At 37.0% G+C, this 26,134-nt stretch overlaps 1 protein-coding gene across 1 annotated transcript; it reads left to right on the forward strand.

Annotated features, from left to right (window-relative positions):
• The first annotated feature begins 16,857 nt into the window (after positions 1-16,857).
• Positions 16,858-25,694, forward strand: LOC130730525 (NAC domain-containing protein 21/22-like). Its single transcript, XM_057582554.1, has 3 exons — positions 16,858-17,183; positions 23,651-23,916; positions 24,981-25,694. Exons 1-3 carry the CDS (start codon positions 17,015-17,017, stop codon positions 25,416-25,418), a joined length of 873 nt encoding a protein of 290 aa, XP_057438537.1. The 5' UTR covers positions 16,858-17,014; the 3' UTR covers positions 25,419-25,694.
• Positions 25,695-26,134: the final 440 nt, after the last annotated feature.

The raw sequence follows: 26,134 nt of genomic DNA on the forward strand, positions 1-26,134 counted from the left end.
TAGGCGATAAAAGGAGAGAGGGCGATGGTTTAGGAAGTGTGAGCACTATTGGCGGATTGGACATATAAGGTGGCAAAGGGAGAGAGGGTGACCGAAGGAGAGGGTGTGAGGGGGAAGAGGCGGGGGCGATGGGAGAAGAGAGGCAAGGGGAGAAAGGTGAGGCGGGGTGGCGAGATGGCAGGGTAGCACAATGGGAGGTAGGAAAGGCAGTGACAGTGTGAGGGGGTGAGGGTTGGGGAGAAGTGTGATGGGGTGTGAGGGAGGAGATGGCTTATAAGACCGTTGAGGCAGAGAAACCATCGAAACTTAACATAGGCTACACTGACACTAAGTTGTGGACCTCGAGATGGGCCAAACCAAACTCACTTTAGCGTCAGCCTAACCCGACATTACGTTGGTTGGTCGTTTTAGCGTCCATCATAGCGGATGCTAACAACAACTACTTAATGTTAGTTTATTCTACACTATCTTTAAGTGTAATTAATTTGTCATTTGACGTTTTGTATCGGTTCTGCCAACGCTAAATGATGATTTTTTTTTCGATAATTTTGAACCTAAAATGAGTCTTTCTTGCCGTGAACTTCCCAAACAAGTAGAGGATTTACTTTCTCTTCCATGTCTTCTTTCTCGCCTTTCCTAAAAAAACTCCCAAACAAATTAAAGCTTAAAAGAATAGTGAAATTTTAATTTGTCAAATGCCCATATTAACCCCTTAAATTCTTTCAAGATATCCGTGAAGTAAAATTGCCGACAAACAATCCAATAATGGAATCCCGTCGCAATAATTTGCAAGGCAGTGATTGATAATACTCTGATGATTGATTATAACTTGAGTGAACATCTCATTTCACTTTCAATAAATGTTCATAGCCTGCATAATTCGGCGCGATTCTGTCTTCTATATACACAGCAGCAATGCTGAATACTACGTATCAATAATTATCATAACATGTTTTCAGTTTCCTCCAACTAGTTTGTAAATTGAAATAATTCAACAGAGATTGCGTTTCAAGTGAAAATAACTCAACAGTCACGGAGCTGAAATATGATTTCTATGTACTCTTCTATACCTTGCAGAAACTGATTTGCATGCATGTTTTGTCTTAATACTGTATTTATATATTTATAATCCCTTACTTAAGGATCACTCATGATAGCAGCCCTCTTGCTACCTATATCTCCATTATTGAGACTTGAGATGCGCCAAGGGAGATGGGCAAGTCGATCAATAATTAAATATTGTTAATTTTTGTTCATTTAGTTAGCCAATAAAAATTCTCCAAACTTCATTTATAATAGTAAACATGGTCTGATTTAGACACTTTTGTTTGGGTTCAAATTTGCTACTTGTGTCGGTAGTTAAGTTGGTGATCAATGATAAGTATACTCCTTTAAGTAATTAGTGAGCTCATGATCTTCCCCAATGCATGCCTTCTCTAACTAATTTTCAATCTTAAGCTTAATCAAAGTCATAACTAATAATATCTCAGCCCACTCAAGGATAGAAAAGCAACTTTTTATCATATACACATAGTTCCTAAAAGATAATAATTCTTGAGTTAATGGTCAAATTAGTCCATAATATTATAAGCGTGTTTAATTTTAGTTTTTCGGCGAAAAATTAAAGTTTAGTAGCGGTCATTTTTATAATTACTGAATTTTTTTGCCGCCACTAAACATCACTTTTCTATCGAATGACTAAAACCAACCCAATTATAAAATTAGGAACTAATATAACTATTAATCCAAAAATCTTTCCATTAACAATACATATTAGTGTCTGCATACATAACAATTTGTAAATTAACAGTGATTGCCAGCTATCATAAAATATAAAATATAGGAAAGAAAAGGGGGGAAAAAGAAACTACTTTGGAGCACAGGGCAAAAAGGTCGACAAAGTGTTTTTGTTCCCCCAAATGTTAAATTCTGATTCTTTTTGTTCCGATCCATAATATTATATTCTAAGTACTTAATTTAATGTCTTATATGTGTACGTAAGAGGCAGTGAATACAAATTGACATTCAGAGTAATTAAAATATGATCACGAAGCAAACAAAATTATACATTTCCATTGAAAGTTAAAGAAAATTAATACTGCAAGAGGATATTCTGTGTGTGTCAAATTATTGACACAAATTGAAAAGATCGGCTGAGAGGATATCTATTAGCTAGGTCAGATTTAGCTTTCAAAATAGTGGTCCAAGCTGTGATCTCAGGTTGATACAAACAACAATGGTAGAACTTGTAGGAAGTATATAGAGTGGGCTTAATTAATTACTCGATGAGGCTCATGACCAACCACATAATCCAAGTGTTGGAGCTTAGACAAGTGTACTCTCTCAGTCTCTCTCTATCAATCAAATGATATGATTAGGATCCATGCAAATATATGTTGTCATTGATCGGATGCAAGGTTTGAATAGTTTCCCTGATTGTGTGTATTATTCTGGATGTCAAGTGATAGTTGTGCAGAGAGTGGGATCTCATATGATTATTAACCCTGATCAATCCCTATAAGGCCCTGATTGTGTGTATTATTCTGGATGTCAAGCGATAGTTGTGCAAAGAGTGGGATCTCATATGATTATTAACCCTGATCAATCCCTATAAGGCCACGTAGGACTCTCCCAAACACACAATTTTGATCTTCCATTTTTTCTTGTCAAAGAGGCAATTTCATAGATTCTGGGTCAAAAGCCCAATCAGGCAAACATAAACAAGAGGAGCTCAAGGGGAGCCTAGCACGCAACGCCAGTGGCGACCTCAGTCACCAGCCATCCACCACACAGAACCATCCGTTCACCACCCCTCTCCTCTGTAGGTCTCGATTCAAGCTACCGTGGTGCCTCCTACAACGACCACCTTCACTATGCCACCGTGTCTTCAGGTTCTACATATGCATGCTTCCTCTCTTGTGTTTAGATTTCCAGATTGTCCCTGTTAAGATGTTGTTGAAGTCATGTTGCTGGGCTTCCATGTTGTTAGCATCAGTTACAACTTCGGCAGAGCCGATGACTTGTCCATTTGGAGTGTCGTTTAAAGAAGTAGAAGAAAGTTTTAACCTCTTCGGGCTGGATTATCTGTTAATTTGTGGGGTTTTGTAGTGTTGTATAACCATTAGGGTTTTGCTTACTTCATGTTTTATCTGGTTGAACCAGAGTGAGCATGCTTGCTCTTCTTTTTCTTATCTTTGTGCATTGCAATATCACTTTTTGGGACTTTGTTCCACATGATGTAAGTGTCGTTTAACAACCCATTTGGATGTTTAATCTAAACACCTTGACAAAAAAAAGGGAGCCTAGCACTCATATGCCTCTACGACAATAGACACGGGGAGCTCAAAGTAGTTCACTTGCAAAATCTAAGAGTGATAATATAATGTATAATAAATCAAACATTATAGATCAAATCATGCTCACTCATCATGTTGATACAAATAATCGATAAACAAATATAGATATGAAATTTCTAAGAGTACTAGTGAACCAAACTAACTTTTCTGGGCAGTAATGTGTTTTTCATTTATAAACAACTGCTCCATTTTGCAACTCTTTTGACTCTGCTAGAGTTGTGTTTGTAAAGCCTTTGACGAAACTTGCATCTTGGCCTCAACGACACGGTGAATCACAGCGACAACACTGCCACCCTATAGAACAAGATATATGTAGATCTGACTAGAAGTTGAACCGAACATATGGGAGGATGGTTGGTGATGGCAGGTGCAGAGCTGGTCATAGCTGAGGAACAATGACGTCAGCAACACTTTATGCTACCTAAAGAGAAGAACAAACCAATACCCTCATTTGCAACCCAGATCCCAGCCTGATAAAGATGGCGATGGTGGTGGTCTCGGGCTTAGGTTGGAAAGGTGTCCACGACAACGACAACGACAGGGTGACATTGTGCGTTTCAATAGCATATCTGCGATGCCGCTTGCAACAGTTGATGGAAGCGGTGGAGGCTCCAAGATGGAAGAAATGGCGGTGAGAGCGAAGGAGGTGGTGGGCAAGGGGAAGGGAAAAATACATGAACAAGGAAATGCCACTTATTTGGGAAACAAATCCACCTAATATGGAGGAGCACCCACCTATTGTGGGGAGAAAATTTTACCAACAGGAAAGAGAACGTCCTTATCGGATGAGGAGCTCTCCAAAGGGGAGGATCCCCAAGGGGAGAAACTCAACTCTTCTTCTTAAGCCAAACAAAGCAGTTTCATACTAAGTAATTTTTATATGTAAGTACCAAAAAAGGATCTTTAATTATTATACTCAAAAGTAAGTGATTGAAGGTAGGGTGGTAAAATGAATTTGAGTCGTTGGGTCGCTAGATCCACTCTTTTGGCGAGTTAGGTTAGAGATTCCAACCAACAATTAGTATTTTTCTAGCCCGCTAATCTAATAGACTAATGATGGGCCGGATTGAGTCAGCTCATCGGGTTAGATATAAACTTTTTATTGATATTATAAATATATTTAATTTTTTTTAGATGTCATGTTTTTTCAGATACTCTATATTTCTATTATTTTAATGCATGTTCTTTGGTCCCACTAATGAAAAGTTCTCTACTTTATTATGATAATTATAAGGGACATTTTTACATATATTTGGCTATGTAAATTGCGTCCATATATATATTCTGTATCAAAAGCTATTGGATCACCTAAGCTAATTGAATATAAAATTAGGGATTCCAAACCACCACCATACATCTGCTCTCAGCTCTCCCCTATACTATAGTTGCCCCTTATTCACTCCCATCTCCATGTATAAACCCTTCCTCACCCCTACCCTATGCCACAACATACCAAACCCTATCCCTAAACATCAATCTCCTATCCCTTCCTCCTTGTCTATTAAAAAACTTATAACATCCCGAACGCAAGAATGTAAGGCCCTAGGTTGATGTTATAACTGTGATGAGAAATATCATGAGGGACATCGCTGTCAATCCAAGTTATTTTTATTGCTCCAGGTTGAGGACTAGATTGAGTCTACCTAAGAGGATACTTCACATTTTGGGGACTTGGATCACAAAAAATGGACATCCGACTTAGGTACCTCAAAAAAGAAATTTTCATTAAATTTCGGATGTCTCACGAAATGACTATTTTTACAACCTTCCCCAAATATTAAGGACTCATATAGAAATATTGGTCTCGATTCACACAATCATGATACTAGTGAGAAAAAATACAATTGAATTATTAATTAGTAATGTAAATAGCGCCTAATTAACACCATTCATTAATGAGAGTTCAACACAACACCTTTGAATTTTACTTTACTTGCCGAGTAATGATTTATTCACACTCCACTTTCTTTCTCATATCTTTTCCACACATTTTTCTTCCTATCTCTCTATGTATTTTCTGTCACTCATATATTATATCACTCTTTTTTCTTGTAATTCCTTTGAGGTGGCGGTGGAAAAGAAGAGTAAACAAAACATTAGTATTCTCAATTAACTTTATCTCATGAAATTCTTTTTTTAATGAAAAATAGATGAGTAGTGAAAACTAATGATGGTGATGGAGATGCGCATAAAATGACAATGGTTGATTGATGAAAAAACTCTGAAAACACAACTTGCAAATCTCACGTTCCTAAGACTGGAATGTTGCAAAGTTGCATTACCATAATATAATATAACTAAATCAAAATTTTAACCGATACATAAATCTTTATTATTGAACAAACTAATTTTAAATACCACAACTTAATCTGTCTTATGGTACCACAACGTACACTTTAATGAGTTAATGTACATACTACATACTATGCAATTATCGACTTCACTTAAAAACACTAAACTCGTATAATCTTTTGATGATAATCAGTCACATCCGAGGTCTCTATACGTGATTGATGAAGCTTATGCTTGTAGAAATCAATTTCCTACGTTTTTAAGCTATCACAAGAATCTTTGGATGTGGTTTCGTTTTTAATTTATTTCTTAATTTTCATTTTTAAATTGTACCAAATTATTAAGCTGAAAATGACATAAAGTCTTAAATTGTGGGTCACAAATCATTTATCCATTTCTGAGAGCCATCGATCTCATTGCCAAATCATCAGTTATTTTAGGTGCAATATCATGAAATTCAATAAAGGTGGATTTCACGTTAAAAAAGAAAAAAGGTGGATTTCCAAGGAATATTCCTAATTGACTAAACTAACAAAAAGAGCATGCAATTGTTGATAAAAGGAATAGCTAGAGACTAGAGTTATGATTTGAGCCTGATGGCTGATACCATTCATAGACAATTACCTCTTAATGGATTAATTGCAATATTAAAAAAAATGATCGATCATTTATGAAGGGCTAAGTCTAAAGAAAGAAACTACAAATAAGTAGAACACGGGAAAGAGATTTCCGTACAATCACAAAGAAGCAAACTAGAGACCCGAGACATAGGTTCTTCCCATTCATGGATACCCGAATCTATCTCATGGGCCAAGTTTGCCAAGCAATCAACCACCTGATTAGCCTCACGCCAAGTGTGAATGCAACAAACTTTCCATTTCTTAGACATCCAAGCCCGAATTTGATTCACCATGGAAGCATAAGGATGAAAGCTACCACAACCCTCATTGATTAAGGAAGCAAAAACCTTGGAATCACTTTCCACAATAATCTTCGGAAATCCTCATTCTCAAGCCAAAGTAACCATTATAGGGATTGCCCTAAAGCTCTTACCACATAACATTAGAGGTGCCTAAATTCGGGCTGAAACCGAACAACCATGTGCCACCGTGGTCGCGAAAAACACTACCACAACCTGCCAAATTCCCTGGACTCCTCACAGACGCGTCCGTGTTACATTTGATCCAGGAAGAAGCAGGAGGCGACCACCAAAAATCAACCTGTTGGAAGCCACACTTACCAGCTAGAGAGGGGGCTTGAAGAGCGTCCCTGCAGTGCATGCAATCCAGTTGTAACCGAAGAGCAGAATTGAGAATCTGTTGCAAATCAAAACATTTGAATCCTTTTATGGAAAAGTCTTCTTAGCAATATTGTGACCATGTAACGTGTTTAGTTGATGCAAAGCCAACTCTGATGCAAGTTCGGATATGCAACAGGCTTGTTGCAGTTTATAAGTGAGAGAATTATTACATTCAATGCCTTAAAAGTTTGGGAGAAAGATGTGATGTAAAATAGGGTGTTCGTGGGATGGGTTGAACTCGTCTCTCACCAACCCTAAGAACTGATCGGGCCAATTTTTTAAACCTGAACTTGTCCCTAGATCAAAGAAACCCGATAAGGTGCGAGTTTAGCAAAGACCGAATCACAAAAGGATGAGCCCGAATTTGCCTGAAAGGACAGTTGAATTCTCACGAAAAAAAACTATAAATATTTTCCATTTTGAAAACAACTATTTTTTAATCTTATTTACTAAGGAAATTAAAGAAATTACACATTTACTAGATCATTTGTACTATGTTTTACATGACACAATGTTCTAATATTACTGTATAGTGTCCTTTGAGATAGAAAATTTTGATAGCAAATGATAAAGTGAATGTTTCTTATTTTGAATAGATATGTGTTACCTCTTTTTTCTCCCAAAAAAAATATTACTATATAGTGAAATACATTTCTACTATAATATTTTATCATAGACCATATTGGATTGTTGGAGGCTTGAAGCTACTATTTCATGAAGTTGTCTCCATGTGGTGTTAATTTAAGAAATTGTAATCCTTATGTGAAGATATGACATAGCCATGTTTTGAAACTAGTGGATAAGAGGTGTTCGTGGGACGAATTGGAAAGGGTTGTGTTAGGGCTTTTCACCTGACCCTAATTGATCGGGTCCAATTTTAAAACACGAGTTAGAGGATCGAGGTCGGCCTTAACTCCTAGTGTCAAATCCAATTGTGTGTTTGCTCTTAGTTTAATGTGTGGTGATCTCCCAAAGTTTTAAAGCATCTCACAACCAACTAGTGGTATCAGAGTTGATAGATGGTGCGACATGATGATGACTTCTTGTATTAAAAGTCTTATAGTCAACGTGGTAATCAACAAACATGTCTTATTGTTCTAGACCCAATGGCGATGCAAGTTTGGACATGCAACAAGCATGTGAATCTCTACTTGAGATTTATTCACATTTGCGAAGGAAATAGTTGGGATACCAAGTTTGAGTAAAAATTCTACATTAGTTGTAAAAAAATAGCGTTAAATACTCACTTTGTTCCCTTTTATAAGATCCCCTGGAGACATTGTTAGTTCCTTAATACTACATTCGTTCATTACTAACTGTTCACTTTAAAGAAAAAAATCGTTCCTATGCACAGTGGCAAATCCAGGAATTTTAAGTTGTGGGGAAAAAATATACATATAAATTTGTAGCAATACAAAAATATAATTTTTTGTAGCTTATAGCTCATAAAAAAGATTATATATATATATATCTTAAAATCAAAATATTAATTAGTCTCATTATAATTTTTTTTTATAAATAAAGAGAAGATTTATTGATAAAATTGGGAATGGAACATCCAAAAAGTAGCAATGCAGTAACAATAGACAAAGGGAAAACAACCCACGCTGTCCACTAACAAAATAAAATCAGAACAGAAACTAAAAGGCACGAAAAGACTACAACAGTGGTAAAAGGCTCATTCTGATGGACTTATGGTTATTGGGCCTTATGCACTTTTTCTTTTAATATCTATAGTTTAGTTTTAATGTCCAAACTTTTATTAGGTGTCAACTTTTAGTATATTCTCTTTATTAGGATGATGCCACTTGTTGGTCATCTAGAGAATTATGTTAGCTATAAATTGTATCCTTTTACTCTTGATGCGGTGGTATGGGTTGTGACTTGTGGTGAGAGATGGTAACGTGATCGGTAGTCCCATAAGGAGCATGAAATCTGGAGTCCCAACTGGATTCAAGCTGGTTGACCATGGAGCCCGGAATAGCAGTGAAGTCGGATGTGTAGTTGCGCTGCTGCAACTGGCTGGTCATGGCTTCAAGCTTGGCATCAATGGTATTGAGTGAATCGGTGAATGGGGGCATGAGGATCAACGATGAAAGCACCAAATTGGTAGAGAGAAACTCTACCAAGTAAAATCAAAGGAAGAAAACCAAAAGAAAACTAAGAAAAGAAGATAAAATAAAACTTTGTCAATTTTTTTGTTATCCATTCAATAGTAAAAGGATACAATTTATAGCTAACATAATTCTCTAGATGACCAACAAGTGACATCATCCTAATAAAGAGAATATACTAAAAGTTGACACCTAATAAAAGTTTGGACATTAAAACTAAACTATAGATAATAAAAGATAAAGTGCATAAGGCCCAATAACCATAAGTCCATCAGAAGGAGCCTTCTACCAAACAACTAGAAGAAGAAAACATAACAAGAAGCTAATGAGATAAACGCCAGCAAAACCAAAACACACGAAGAAAGCACCACAGAGCATGCTTTATCACGAAAAACAAGCAACAAGATCACCGAGCAGTATTAGAACACACCACCACAGATTTGTTCTTCTTTTGCAACCCGATTTAGCCAGTGAATCAATGTATTATTAGCTTCTCTATCGATGATAAACTCCAAGCCAGTGAACTTCCAGCATTAAGAGGTCTATTTAAATTAGATCATTCAAAAGCTTCCATGGACGGTTTGTTTTGGACATGACCCACTCCACCGCCATTGTGGAGTCGCTGTCTAGCTATCACAATGTCCATGAAATTACACTCCCGATAGAACATCAAGGCTTTCAAGATAACATTAACTTCAACTTTGTAAGCCCAACCATGTCTCATGTTAATAGAGAAGAAATTAACCTAGAATGGTGTTTCTGAAATCTCTGTTACATCTTAGAATAATAGCGAAGAAACCATTGCATATTTTTCTTAATAAGCGTAATTGTCAAAATGATTTCTTATAAAAAAGAACAAAGAGTACTCCTTGGGGTTTTAGAGTGGAGGAGAACTGTTAAATGCCTTGAAGTTTTGCCCAATACTATATTCAAACCCAAACACAAGGGATGCTGGAACTCAAATACATAAAATATTAAAGCAACAACAAGGCTTAATTACAACTTTGGTCCCCGACGTTTACCAATGCCACGATTTTGGTCCCTCACCTAATTTAATTACATGGATGGTCCCCGACGTTGTAGGCTGCGTGCAACGTTAGTCCTACCGTTTATTTCTTAATGGAGGAGGCTTACGTGGACGTCTAGTTGGAGAGAAAAAAGAGATCTGAGGAGAGAGAGGAGCACGTGAACTCACGTGCACCTTATATGAACCCATTATACCCAAATCTGAAACCCTAGGGATCTAAATCGCGTTACCTTCTTCGTTCCAGGGAGGTTAGGGGTTTGGGTATAATGGGTTCAGATAAGGGTCACGTGATACTCACGTGCTTCCCTCTCTCCTCATACCTCCTTTCTCTCTCCAACTGGACGTCCACGTAAGCCTCCTCCATTAAGAAATAAACGGTTGGACTAACGTTGCACACGACCTACAACGTCGGGGACCATCCATGTAATTAAATTTTGTGGGGGACCAAAATCGTGGCATTGGTAAACGTCGGGGACCAAAGTTGCAATTAAGCCCAACAACAAATTAAAAATGCAAGAGTTTAGAGGTTAAAACATATCACCTTAATCTAATTAGAGCATCTCCAGTGCAAGGTTCTTAGTTCTTATTTTTGAGTTAAGAACTAAGAACTGAGTTCTTAACCATTGGAGGAGATGACGTGGAGTTCTTAGTTCTTAAAAATAAGAACTAGGTTCTTATATAAGATGTTTTACTTTTTGAGTTCTTAGCATGAAAAGTTAATTTTTTCTCTCTCATTCATCAATTCATTTAATTTAGATATTGAATTAGCATTTAAATTTAAATCAAAATTATATGAAAGTAAAAAATATTATTACTATAATGATATTGTGGGACCAAATGAATAGTGTTAAGAACTAAGAACTAAGTACTTATGGTTGGAGCAAAATGTGCATAGAGTTGCTTAAGCACATGTGGCAGTACGAGCCCACATTAATAGTGCTAAGAACTAAGAAATAAGAACTAGCATTGGAGATGCACTTAGAGAGTCAACGAAACATTAAGTAAGGTTCATTGGACATTGCACGCGGTTCACTCTTATTGGTTAAGAATTATATTGGGGAATTTTTTTTTTGTAGTCAGCTGCTAACGTTTTGAGGCTGCGGGATTCAAATTAAATAAGAGCACTAAAGTAATTGAAGTCAGCCATTAATGTATGCTCACTTAAACATGCAATATATATGAGCATGAAAATCAACTCTATATATTATTCACTTTTTGTTTTCTTTTGAACAACTGTAATACAATTCAATGAACTTAAGAACAAGGTACATTACACATGCATGTAAACACCAATGAAATCAAATAACAGCCCATAATGGCACCACATTGATATCCATATTTGGCCGCTAATCATCTACGTACCTAAAGATTAAGAGATAATCATTTACAAGAGATATTGTTCCTAATTCAATATATGAACTGAGATATATATATGCTATCAATCATACCAAAATTATAGAGCTAAATATCCTATCCATAGTTACATGAAGATAAGTTAATACTAGAAAGTTTACTTATATGTATATAGATTTTGTTGTCATGCAAATCTTAGGACAAGCGTTGAATTGAGTTGTTTAAATGTTAAAAACAAGCTGAAAATAACATAACTAATTAATACTAATACTATTTGCGGGGACCAGAAGAAGTGACATTGATAATGATATCACACATGAAAAAGAAAAGTTGGCCAATCAAAGTGGGAGCAGAAGGCCACGTGGGTGTGTGCGTAGCTTCAAGCTGACTTGGCTAGAATATATATTGATCGAGTATGTTTTTTTTTTCTTTTTAAATAATCCATATTTCCGGTAGCTATGAAAACAATTCTACCGATACTCAAAAATTATATTAAACGAATAAAATTTTAAATAATTTTTTTTATCATACACATTATTTAATTAAATTCTGAACTAAATACTTATAAAATTAGCTATTTACCAACTAAATTAGACGTTGTTATATGTGTTGAAAAACACAAAAACCTACGAGAGGGTGATCAATAACAAATTAATAATCATGCAGAGCCCACTTCAAATATTTAAACAGATTAGTAAATGATAGACTAATCATGAGAATTTGGAAAAATGAGGTATGATTTACTGATCTAGTGTTCAATGAATGTACATGTGGCTTCTTTATTAAATTACAATCCAATGCATATTCTACTCTTGTTCAAATTAGAGATAGCTAACCCATAACTTATGCGATTAAAGTAACTACCTAGGGCAACAAAACAATAAAAAAAAAAAAAGCTTAACAGACACACCTCAAAATTAAAAGAAATTATTGGCCCCAAGAGAGGGAGGAATATTAAGCCGTCACTCATTGTCCAACGACATCATCCTCCTCCACCTAACAAAAGTTCCATCATTGGGCAAAAACCCTAACCTTCGCAATCATTTTGTATTATCTAATTTTCCCTTGGTAAGGATAGTCATAATTTCATTTTTGAATTATCTTCTACGTCAAGCCCTTCCTATGACATGTATATTTTTTCTCAATCTATTATCACATCTAACAATTATGAGACTAACACTCTCAAGACTCGAAAATTATATTAAGTGAATGGATCTTTCATAACAAATCTTTCTTTATACGCATTGCACATGAATTGAATCTCCAAACTAAATTATTAATGAGTCATCTTTTTTATTTTCTTTGGTCACCAGTTTCCACGGGGGAAAGGAGCCCCACGTGACTAATCTGACTCGGGATACGGTAGTGATGTCCCTGACCACAAATGTATTATTTTTTACCTCAGGGGGGAATGAAACCGGGCCAGGAGCCTATGCGAAATTCCCTAAGAAAATGCAAATTCACCACTTGTGTCACCCCTTGTGGTTTATTAATGAGTCATCTAACTATAAACGTGTATTTATTACTCTCTCCGTTCTAGAAAGTTTGTTGTTTTGCATCATTTTTCAATATCCCAAAATGTTTGTTGTTTTAGAAAACCAATGCATTTTTTGCTAATTTTCTCCACCTCTACCCTCATTTAATACATTTTCTCTCACTTATTACCTTTCATATTAACCAACCACAACTCTTCTCTATTAATTACATTCTTCTCTATCTAAGTACTATATAATTTAATAGTTGCACATCATACTAGTAAAATTAAATAAGGGCAATCTAGTCAAATTATGCTATCAATAATTATTTTCTTACTTTTTGTACCACAACCTTAAACTACAAACTTTCTGGAACGGAGAGAGTATTCAATATGTGGCGCTCATTTTAATCTATGTTACACGTGTCCTCTAAAGCATGCTTAACTCGCGTTGATTTAGGGTTTTCATTTCACAAATTATGTTGTGAACAAGTAATTGATGCATTTTATTTCATTTATATGTGATATGTCCCACTCAATTTCACCATCCACAGAACTGATCGAGCTTACATGTCCTCAAAAGATTCGGTGACAAATCTTGACTTGGCCAGGGTTTACATAACTAGAGCTATCTAACATTTCTAGACTACCCTCATTGATTATTTTCTAGCTAATTATAATTATGTTAACGATAATAATTATTAGATTGGTCCCATACTACTACAAGATTCACTGTTTCTCCGACAGGGTCTTAATTAAACGATTAATGACCAAGTTCTGATCACTTCATCACATTAACGGTCTCATTCTCCATGCCACGTATAACTTCGGAATGGGACCTAGCTAGCTAGCTCTTAGATCCCCTGCTTGCAATGACTAGAATGGCTCATGGATAATTTAACATGCAAAAATGACCAATTTTACAAGTGATCCTGATATATCTTGGACATATACTACTAATATAGACCATGATCACTATTAAATAAGAATTATGATTTCTTCACACCTCATTTTGAGGTGGAAGGAGGTGAAGGAGGAGAGAGATAGGAAGAAAAGAAAAAGTATGAGAGAGAAAATATGAGATGTGATAGATGATAAGAGGAGAGAGGTAAAAACAAAAATAGGTGGAAATGAAGTGTTTAAAAGATGAGATGTGTATATATCATTACTCATTAAATAAGGTTGTTTTTAGCAGAGTACAATCCACTTATTCTGTAATGCAAAGTAGGAGCCATTATACTACTTTTTCCGTTCCTATTTAACAGTCAACTTTAAAGATTTTTTTTGTTATTTAATTGTCCACTTAGTATTTCAAGAGAGTATTAAATAATGTTTTTACAACAAATGTCTTTATCAGTACAATAAATGAGGAGAGGTAACACATACTTTAAAGAGTAAAATAGAAAAACAATCCTCACTTTTTCTAAAAATCAACAAAATTAATCATACCCTTAATATGTGTGCCTCCCCTAAAAAAGTGGACAGGAGCGGAAGAGTATTACATAAGTATATTTCAGTAAATTCATCTTTAATCTTACTTAATCTGAACCTTTGTTTTTTAATTAGTAGAAAAAAAATTAAACATTCTTTAATGTAATTAATTAAGTGAATTATGTAAATAAAATATTACTCATAATCAATATGTGCCGTCAAAAAGTGGAAAAGTTGAAATTAGGATGATCGAACCACAATGGAATGGATCATGCTCTGTCACACGCGCTCTCCTAATAATTATATAATTTAGATGATGCACGTTAAGACAAATCTCCATTTTGTCAATATCTACATTATTAATTATTGTCGTGGTTGCATTGCATCCCTCAGCACCCAGCCAGAAATTAACAAAAAGGAAAGAATTAATCATACATTATTAGATAATTCCAAAAACATGGCATTATCATATATTACAGAAACAATTTGTTAGTACGCTAAATCCACAGAAATCTACAGAGATATAGAAATACAAAAAAGAAAAATAAAGATATGATGTATAATAATTAAAAAAGTAAATGAAATAAAATTGAAGAGAAAGAGGATGTAAACATACCCAAAACTTATATGGTTGTGTCTTACAAGTGCTTAAATAGGAAAATAAAATATTCAAACAGAAAATAAACAAATCCTAAACAAAATTAAAAGATCCTAAACAAATTTAAAAGATAATCCTAAACGAAGTTAAAATATTCTAAACAAAAAATTAAAGTTATATTAAAATGCTATTTTCAGTTTTGAGAGTTGAGACGAATTCAAATGGATTAAAAGCCGTGCTACATTAATTAAAGAATTGAATCTTGAATTAAATTTTCAAAAAATCTGACTATCTAATCATTACCATTACTAATAATACTGTTAGAGTGACCCAAATTAAAGACACATGAATTCGAGATGAGATAAGAAAAAATAAACGAAAATAGAATTGAACAGAATCAGAGTGAAAATGTACTCAAAGCTTACATATTATCATTACTTTTTGGTTTCACAAGGTATTTTTATAGGCAGCAATATGATTAGTCCATTCGAGATTTGAAAATCACATATAATAAGTGCATACCTCCCCTAATAGATCATTTTTTAGAAGGACCGGATTTTCAACTAAGAAGTTTCAATTACCACTTATATATTATTAGTACTAGCTGTTACTAGGTGCCCCGGATGAAAGACACTGAAATAGCCCCACACGGCCACACCCTGCATGATTCCAAATGATCAACCTGTGATTGAGAACGAAACAGATGGGACTTTACAACTTGATGGTTGGCATCAAATTCTAATTCCAGCTTCATGAATTATTTCCTCTGTTTTTCTTAGAGCTGTCCATGTTCGAATGGGCTCACAAGGGATGATCAAATGCGTCACGTGCTTGGCCAATTGAATCTAGTTGGAACTGCCATTGATTAATTTAATTGGAAATTAAGCAAGCAAGGGTGTGTCTGGATATAATGTGATTATAAATCAATAGAATAGTTCCTTTAACTTTTCCAATATGGCTATGGAAAACAAACAAATACAGCCACACTTGTCCTTTGTGAATATTAATTGGAGCAAATTAAAGTTTATTTTTAATTAACACCATAGAGAAAGACACAACATAGAAATTGAAGACGTCAATGATGAAAGGACTAAAAGACGAGAAATGTGATTTTGGGATGATCTACAAGTAATGACCTGGATTCAGTGTGCCCTAAAGGGAGGATATATAAAATGAAAAGTTAATTAATATTGATGAATTAAGATGTCAGATGATTTAGAAAGACCAATGCTGGCAAATGTTGGACTACTTCCAATGTGGTCTCCTAGTTTGAAATGTTAATTTATAAACACAGTTACAAAAATAAAAATATCAATCCAATTTATTTAATTAGCTATATATCTTTATTCAATATGAGATTTTTCAACAATATTATATTTTTATTCACTTAACAGCTTATCTGATTTTCATCCGTGGTTCTAAAGAAAAATACTACAAAGAGAAATGTTAGCAACACTTTTTAAAAATACATTTCATTCATTGTAATTGATTTACTTTTTAAAAAATTTGTTAACTATTCAAAAAATAAATCAATTGCAACGAGTGTGTTAAAGTGTATCCTTAAAAGAATGTGTTGCACACCTCCCATCCTGCAAAAAGTTACTCATATTTTGTTTGTAATCACCAATCAGTTAGTTACTAATGAAAGATAATTGATAAAAGAAAAGTTATTGTAACAAAAATAAAAAGGGGCATTCTGGAGGGTTTATCTCATAGTTAGATAAATGTTCTGCCCTTATTTGTCACAAGATTTCTTGTAACTTTGGTTTTTGTTGAGACTTCCTACATTAACTAACCATTCACACAAGCAATATTCCCCTGTTGGAAATAATATTGTAGTAAGAAATTCTAGTTAAAAAGCAAAGTCTGTTATCTTCTTGCGTGTATATATATACGCGTTACCAACCTTTCTGCCCCTACGCCTTTCAAATATACATAGAGAGTGGTCTCTAAAAGCTACAATTACATACATTATCCACATTACCAAATAATATTGATTAGATTCTCCTCTCTCTTTCTCTATCTGTTTCATTTCATTGATATCTGAATTCCTTCAAAACCGAGAAACTATGGGGTTGAGAGACATTAGTGCTTCTCTGCCTCCTGGGTTTCGGTTTTATCCGAGTGATGAGGAATTGGTGTGTCACTACCTTTACAAAAAGGTTACAAATGAACACGTTCTGAAGGGTACTTTGGTGGAAATTGACTTGCACATATGTGAACCATGGCAACTTCCTGGTATATATCTATTTATCTTCTTTTGGCTTGATTTCATTCTGAAAAATCTATGTTTTGTCACTTCATGATCCTTTGAGCCTTTGTAACCATCCATTTCCCATTTGTTGTTTTCCTTTTGTTTGTGTCTTTTGTTACAAGACATACATGGGTTACTTCAAATTCACACAAAGATAAGTGCTTTTTAGCTAGTATAGCTTGTGTTGTGTCTGTTGTTGTTGTGTTGTCTCCATTCTTAGACCTTCTTTGACAAACCTATAGCATTCTAAAAAATAAAAAGTAGATGGCACGATTATTGTGTGATTCCAGAAGATCAGATGAAGGGGGGAGGAGATAAGAGAACTGAGAGAGTACAAGGAGAAGAGGGAGTTTACACCACAGTGCATTTTGTTAGGTGATTTTAATTAATTACTTGATGAACCCTCTGTGCCTCTTTCTAAATGTTTCCTGATCAGCTCTCTGTGTATCAGTTTTAATTTTCAATACTCTATCAGAATCACTTTAAATGTGAAAACTTACCAGATTCCAAAATTATGCCCAGGCAAGCCGTTTGGTCTAGTCCCAAAACTTTGCACTTGAGTTTCAACTTCAATTGCATTTGTAAACTATTGTTTTCTTCTTCAACCCACCTATGTGAGATTTGTTTGTACTTTTAACACTCACTCTTTAGGACCTGTTGTGTTTGCTGGACTTGTACTCAGGAACCTTTGCAATCGCACTTTCAACATTTCCGCCTATAAACTATTATTTTCTTCTTCATTCCACTCATATGAGCCTTTTTTTACTTTCAATATACTAACTAGCTTTTAAAAGAAATTCAAATTTTGTGGACAATACTTATTATTTTGCAGTGTAGTACAACAAATATCAACACATTACATTGGCAACGATTGGTGTATCTCCTCTTAATTGTATGAAACAGTTTTATTTGTATTGGTGTAATATTCTTATATAACAGGGTCCTTTGCTACTAATTTTGTTGGTGATCATTAGTGGACTGGGCGAGCCCCTAGAGGGGCAACGCCCAGCATGTACCCCGCCCTGAGGCGGGGCCCTGGCCTTCAGATGGGCCTTGACCTCGGAGGCCCAATTGGCCCAATAGGTAGTACCCAAGCTCTATAAATAGGAGGTAGTTATCAAGTGTAAGGGACTTTTGGCTCATTTGATAAAATAACACATGAAATTCAGCATTCTCTCTCTTACTCTCTCTCTCTAGCACAATCTCTCTACCCTTAGGTACTATACCTTTCCTCAATGTTCATTCCCAGAACAGCTCGTCCTCTAGACTTTTGATCTTTGCCAGTTGGGAAGCAATCTCAGCATCTTTCGTGGCGAGGGCCTCGGCATGAGTTTCGGTCGCTTTCTTGATCTCCTCGGACGTAGCCTGCATCACCGCCTCCATGTCAGACTTCGCCAAGGCCAAGGACTCCGCAGACTTTTTCTCCTGCTCCGCCAACGCTTTCTTCACTAACTCCAGCTCAGCGCGCAGTATGGCAAGCTCTGACTCCTTAGCAATCAGCGCCTCGCCTCGGGCGATCAAGTCCTTCTCAGCTTGCTCTTTTTCCTTCTTGCAAGCTTGAAGGCTTGCATCAAGCTCATCTGTTTCTTCCTTCATCAGCGCCAGCTGATCCTCCAGCTCGCCGATTTTAATCCCCGCCGTGCCAATCATCTTGTCGGCATAGACTTTGTCTTTTCCTGCCTGCGTCGCCAGTTTGTCGAAACGCTTTTCCCAAGCAGCGGCGGCTTCTTGATGCTTAGCACTTTCGGCCTTCAACCGCTCAGCTTCAACGGTGGCGGCATTGAACTTCTCAAACGCGTGAGCAAAGATGCACCCAGCGCGTAGGAGGCAAGCAAGAGTCTCCTCCTTGGTGTCATTCAGGCCCCGACTCAAAACTTCTTTTTCTATGACGTCACGGTTAAGACCAGCAAGTAAGAATTCTGAGGGTTCAATGGCGTTGGGGAGCATATTATAATAGCTTGAAGAACCGACCTCGGGAGCAGGGGCTTGTTCAATTTGAGCCGCTTCAGAGGTAGTGGCAGCGCCAGGACAGGATTTTTCCCCTTGATGAGGCGGGGAAGGCATGGAGCCCGCATCATGTGTTGAGGGCGGGCTAGGAGGCGCATCTTGGCGAGGGGGAGACTTCGGGGTTCCATTTTCTTTTTCCTTCTCTCCAATAGGAGTGTCGGAAGACGCAGCAGCTTTTGTGGCGTTGACGCCGGCGGAGGCGGCTGTGGCGCCAACAGAGGACTCAGCCGCAACAGCAGCGGTCGCACCGGCGGTGGCAGGAGTAGAAGCTGGTACGGCGGTTGGCTCGATAGCCGCGGCGACGGAGGCTTCAGTGACATTTTTGCCTTTAGGCGCAGCAGCAGTGGTGGGCTGAGCGCCAGGGTTGGATGTGCCGGCGCCGGAGGAGGCTTTGACCAATCTTCTCCTCTTGGGAGCTTTGGTGCTCTCGGCTTGGTTCTCAGCACCGCCCCGTTTTTTCGCGTCGCCCTCAGTGTTGAATTTTGGGGAAAAGCGAGTCATTCTCCTCTCGCGGGCCTTCAGGAGCTCGGCGTTCGTGAAATTCATATCTTCTGTAACAATAAAAAGTACGATCAGTGAAAACATAGGAGACGAGAAAGGAAATGTCAATAATAAAAGTGAGCTATGGGCAACCTAAGTATTTGGGAGTTCTTGAGAGGTCAGCGCCCTCAAGGACCGTTGTGCAGTCAAGGATGGGAAGTGGGGCAAGGAGATTAAGAAAGGCTTTGTCGTTGGCGGACAAAGATTCCTTTGAAGGGTCGGTGATCCCATTGGGCTTCTCCGTCCAGTAAAGAGGAAAAAGGGCGGTCCCGTCTCTAAGGGTGAATGCCTCTGGGTAGGCGGGATGAACCGCCACACGGAAGTACTTCCGTGCGAAGGAGGACTTCGCGTTACTTTTGTGGGGATGCAAGCACTTCCGGCCGGCTCGGGCCTTCAAGGAAATCCATCCTTTGTTTTTGATGGACTTGGGGTCGACGTCGTAGAGGTAGAAGAAACTGGTGGGGGATGGGGCGATGCCGACAGCGGCGCTTAAGATTTCAAAACATCGAATGAAGGCCCAGGCGTTAGGGTGGAGTTGGCAGGGAGCCGCGTTGATGTCGCGGAGGACGGTTTGGACAAAGGGCGAGAAAGGAAGCCTGATTCCAAGCTCGCTAAACATGTATTCATACGCAAAGAAAAAATGGGATCTCTTTACGTCGCCGTCTGGCTTATGAAGCCAGGGGCGGTCCCCAGGACTGCAAATCCAGATCCTGAGTTTCGCGCTAAACTCATCGTCATTCGACAAACCACCCAGGGAGTTCACGAACTGCACGATGAGATCGCTGTTCTGGAAAATAGAAGGTTGGTCTATAGCCTCGTGAGTGGGGGCTATTTGGACCGGAAGGGGCAGAGTGGCGTAGGTTTTTAGTCGGTAAGGTGGGATCTCCGGGGCCTCTAAACGGAGGCCGCCGGCGGCGGTGGCATCAGGGTCGCTTCCGGAGGAAGAAGAGGAGTGGTTAGGGGAGGTAGGGCTTGAAGCCATTTTTAGAAGACAGTGAAGTGAAAGAAAGGAAAAAATGAGTATGTGTGTGATGTAAAGATAAGGACAGTGAGACTCACCGGAGTAGGATGTGAAGAGTGGGTAGCGGAAAGGGTGATAAGCGACGGCTCCGGAGCGGAAGTGGGCAGAGGGAGTTTGGTAAGCGATTAGGGAAGTAAAGAGGGGTCTCGGAAAGGGATGACTGTGGGGAAGAAGGGTTTTTATAGGAGAAGGGGAGAAGCTGGAAGGGTGACGCGTGTTGGACGCGTGTGGAAGGTTGGAAGTCATGATGGTTTTGGGGAGGTGGGTCGCGTGCAATGGGGAGTTACTGCGCACGATGGGACGGTTATGAAAGGTGAAGTGACGGTTCCAGAGAAAGAGGGAAATTGATGTAACCAACACATCACGTGGGGCAGCCACGTGAGGCAGATAGAGATTTGAAAGGGTTTTAAAATAAGGGAAAGCGCGAAAAGCCTCGCCACTATAAGGATCAAACACCATCGCTTGACGGGTGACACCAACAACAAAGTTCAGTCGCTCGCCGGGGTTACCGCCAGTCAATGATTGAATGATCGGCACATGACCCATGCCTGCCACCTTTCCCGCCGGCGAGCGATCATATACCTGCTCCAACTTATCGCCAATACGAAGTAGTCGTTCTCGCCGCTTGTGGACTTGTGGACTTGCCAGCTCGGATCGCTCGTCAAGTCAGTGGACTGGGTAACCGAAAATGCTAGTTTCCTTTTGCTCACGCCATGTTGGCGATATAGTTTACTTCTCTTTTCTCAAGCCATGTTGGCAGTGTAGATTCCGGTGTACTGTAAGACATATGTAAAAGCATTTAAAAGACACACTTAGCTCTCATACCTCGAGCTCGGTGTCTTGTGGACTAGTGGACTGGGCGAGCCCCTAGAGGGGCAACGCCCAGCATGTACCCCGCCCTGAGGCGGGGCCCTGACCTTCAGATGGGCCTTGACCTCGGAGGCCCAATTGGCCCAATAGGTAGTACCCAAGCTCTATAAATAGGAGGTAGTTATCAAGTGTAAGGGACTTTTGGCTCATTTGATAAAATAACACATGAAATTCAGCATTCTCTCTCTTACTCTCTCTCTCTAGCACAATCTCTCTACCCTTAGGTACTATACCTTTCCTCAATGTTCATTCCCAGAACAATTAGGGTTTCACATCAACATGAAATAGAGAATAACCCACTTTTTAAACACAATATATATATAGGTGAATTGTTAGAGTTCAGAACACTCTTAGAGTTAGACATTTAAACAGTACAAATACTTCACATACATCTCACTTTTCTTTCAATCTCAATTTTCTTATCACATCATTTCATTTATTATTTTTTCTCTTTGGTTTCTACACTGTTTTCAGATTGATCTTGAGAATCAAGTAGTTTAGTTTATTTAATTTTTTTTTGAAATCTAGGTTAGTTTATTCATACATAGAAGACCTATCGCTTTATTTATTTTATTATTTACTATTTTCTTTTGGTTACATGGTCCCTTTAATTCTACGCTTAAGATAAGAGATATGCATACATGGCAGCTATTATTATTATTATAAGACAAAGCAATACGTTTTCATCAAGCAATCAACTTCTGTCTTTAACTGCATTATATACACACGGACACGGACATACATGTATATACGCTTCTCAGTTAACTTTTTTAGGACATGACTCGCTATCTTGATGATTTTGACTCTTAGCATTCACATGTATATGTGTAAATATGTCATTAGTATGTAACTACGTATAAATGTTCCCCTGGGATGAAGTATAAGAAAAGCTAGTCTTTATTCATGAAATGACATGCATGTATATATGATCTTTCTTGTATAGATTAATTACTTTCTCTCTATTCATGCACAACATTATGAAAGCTGTGAAAGAGCAAAACAGGGGTACGCAATCACATATATAGCAAAAATACTAGAAATTAACTTCCAAGTTAAAACCACTAAGGTGGTGGTGCGATCAAACACTGTTTGATGTCATTCTTTGTCTGGTGGGATTGGAAACATGATGAAAATTTGATGTCATCATTGATAAATAGAGGCATGTGATGGTGATTTCAGACGCGGCCTAACTATTGTTTTTTTCTTCGAGCTAGACAATTCATTGCATACTATTACAACCTTAAGTTAGTCATCATGTGAGTTCAAGATCTTGGGTCCTCAGTCTCAATTTTTTTCATATGAAATTTTATTATCTCAAAAACACACAATTGAGCAATTTTAGATTTACATGGTAGAGGGGTGGACACGGTGGTGCCATGTCCCCAAACTTTTCAATTTTGTATTGGAAATTTTAAATGTGAGTAATAATTAAGTCTCACATTAGTAAATTACAAATTAATAAAATAGTGAAAGACTCATAATCTTAAGGTTTTGGGTTGTAGTGTTAGCTAGATCACTAATAAGGTCTCATCTCTTAAACTCACTATAAAGTTTTCATACTCTACTAATTTGTAGACATGCCATATTTTTTTTTCTTGATTCCCCTATTTAATCTTTGCCCCTCGACCGCCACTGCTTACGTGGTGACTATTAATTGACATGTCAGCATTTTATTTATGGCTTTGTCTACAATGGAGTAGGAAAAACATATTTCATGATATGTTTTAATAGTGCTTCTTTATAAATTAATTTTAACACATAAATAACATATATTATCATAGTTTTTAGATAGTCTAATTTTTAACATGATCTATCATATCATAGGCAAAAGTGTCCTTTATTGGCAAATGAAAAAATTAAATAGTTTGGGAATAGAAGATTTCAATCCGGTCATTGTCGTCTATTATCTATTATTTGTAGTAAAAGAATTGAACCATATAGCATGTGTTGTTGCTTGCATGGTGCTGATGGATCTGTACTATATACTATTACTAATGAATGAATGTGCTGCAGAGGTGGCTAAGCTGAATGGGAATGAGTGGTACTTCTTTAGCTTCCGTGATCGGAAATATGCGACTGGGTTTAGAGCCAACAGGGCCACCGCATCTGGATATTGGAAAGCGACGGGGAAGGATCGGACGGTGATAGATTCAGTGACAAGGGAGGTTGTAGGGATGAGGAAGACACTGGTGTTCTACAGGAACAGAGCTCCAAATGGCATCAAAACTGGATGGATCATGCATGAGTTCCGACTTGAGGCCCCACACATGCCTCCTAAGGTTAGATTAATTTCCACTTCCTTTTTGATATAGCTTTGGAGAAGGTTTATGATCTTAACAAGCCTAGCTAGCTGGTAAAAGTTGAAGACTAAACAAGTTAGCATAGATTCTCCCCAAAAAGACATGATTTTTTTCCAAACTTTTTTCCCATTTTTATGTCTTGGAGGAGCTTGATCTGATTGACCTTAATATGGGAGATCAGAGTGATGAAATATAAGTACCGCGTTGCTATGTTGGAGAGCAAAATAATGGTTTATAAGTGTTGGTGTGGCACTCCAACTAAACTCAACAAATGATATCAGAACTCACTTAATTGCTAACAACTTATGATAAAAAAAATGAAAAAGAGGAAATTGGGGTTTTTAAAAATTAACCATCAACTAAAAATAAAAAAATCAGCTATAGCTCTGGGTTAAGTCTAATTTGACAAAAAGAATGGTTTATAAGTTAAACTTCAGGGGAGTGATGAAATATAAGTCTCACATTACTTTTTGGTCTAATCTTTCGTCACAGACCAAAAGAATAGTTTATAAGTGCTAGTGTTGCACTCCCAATTGAGTTGAGACATTTTGGGCTAGGTCTCTCCACTGGCACCTCCATGGCACCCTCTTGAACCTCTAGCAATATTTTGGGCTGCACGCAACCAAACCCAACAGAGAGAGAAGAAATATGAGTTTTAAGTACCTCTTGTGCTTAGTTAATTACATTTTGGCTTAAAAAAATCACTTCTCAGACTATGAAAAGTTAAAAGTACTCTTTTAATAGTTTCTCCGAAAATCAATTATCCCCAAAACATGAAAATCAAATGAATTTCCAAATGGGGAATTCTATAATAGACTGTGCAAAATTAAAATTCGTCGACAACTATATTTATAGTAGTGATATTTAGTAATGTTATTTACAATATGTTTTTTATATATAATTTGCAGAAAAACTCTTTTAGTTTATATGAATCATATTTTTGTTGTTAAGTCTCGAGTATTAGTTACACGGATATTTTGGGTCACATTCATGCATGTATTGTGCTAATTAATTAGGTCATATATACTTTTGTTGGATTATAGGAGGACTGGGTCTTATGCAGAGTCTTCCACAAAAGCAAAGAAGATAACAGTTCCAAATTCAGCACACAACAACTCATGATGTATAATGAGACAACATCACCACCTCCACCCCTAACTTTGTCTTCATCATCTCCATTAATCAACCAAACAATGCCTGCCATTGGTGGGTATAACAGACTTCCCTCGTTCTCTTCCTCCACGCCAACCCTTCATAATCACTTCAACTTAAACACTTCTTCCCTCAACCTTCTTCCATTTTCACAAGAAACAAACAATAGCACTGTTACAACTCAACTCAGTTCCAAAGCTGATGATGGATATGGATTCTTATGGGACATGGATATGGAAGAAAATAATAGCTTTGAAGATGGCGTGGCTTCAAACTTGGACGCTATAAGATTCGAGGTTGATAACAATAACAATGTGGTCTTGATATAAAATATATTGTATTGTTGGCATGTGTACATACATATAGTATATATACGGTTCATATCTTGTAAATGGTCGAATTTGTATGATGTTACGTCTTATGGTGTTTCGCTTTGAGGGGCAAGGTCACATGCTAGATTTATTCATTGGTCCAGTGTTGTGTTGTATTATTGGAGTATAGTACGTAGGGTAATAGTGTGTATTTGGCTTTTCGCGTGATAATATTATTTACTACATTTTCGGGGTGCGCCCTTAATAATATTCCTTTTGTATACAATTTGTCCATTTGTAAGTAGCATTGTCTATATCTATATTTTGTCTTATTTTCTTCATTAATTGCTGTTATTGTATGCTTGCTTGCTAGTACTAATAAATGAAGAATAGACGGAAGCCAATCAACTTTTATTGGAGGTAGATGTATGCTTGATAGTGTCTCATCGATTGCAAATGAAGTAATTGATGAAGCAAATATATATATATGTAAAGCACACTTGTGCTTTTTGCATGCAATAAATGCATTAAATTATAAAAGCTCACATACTTTTATATTAAATACATTAAAAAAATATATAATTTAATAAATTAAAAACTGAAAAAATTTGTATTATAAAAAACTATTCAACTACTTATATTAAATAACAACATTCATAGACTTAAAATTGACTTGAGCTTTGCATTTAACAAATTTAAAAAATCAAAATTAAAAACAAAATAATATTTATTAA

Source organism: Lotus japonicus, chromosome 1 (assembly GCF_012489685.1).
Source record: "Lotus japonicus ecotype B-129 chromosome 1, LjGifu_v1.2".
NCBI lineage: Eukaryota > Viridiplantae > Streptophyta > Magnoliopsida > Fabales > Fabaceae > Lotus > Lotus japonicus.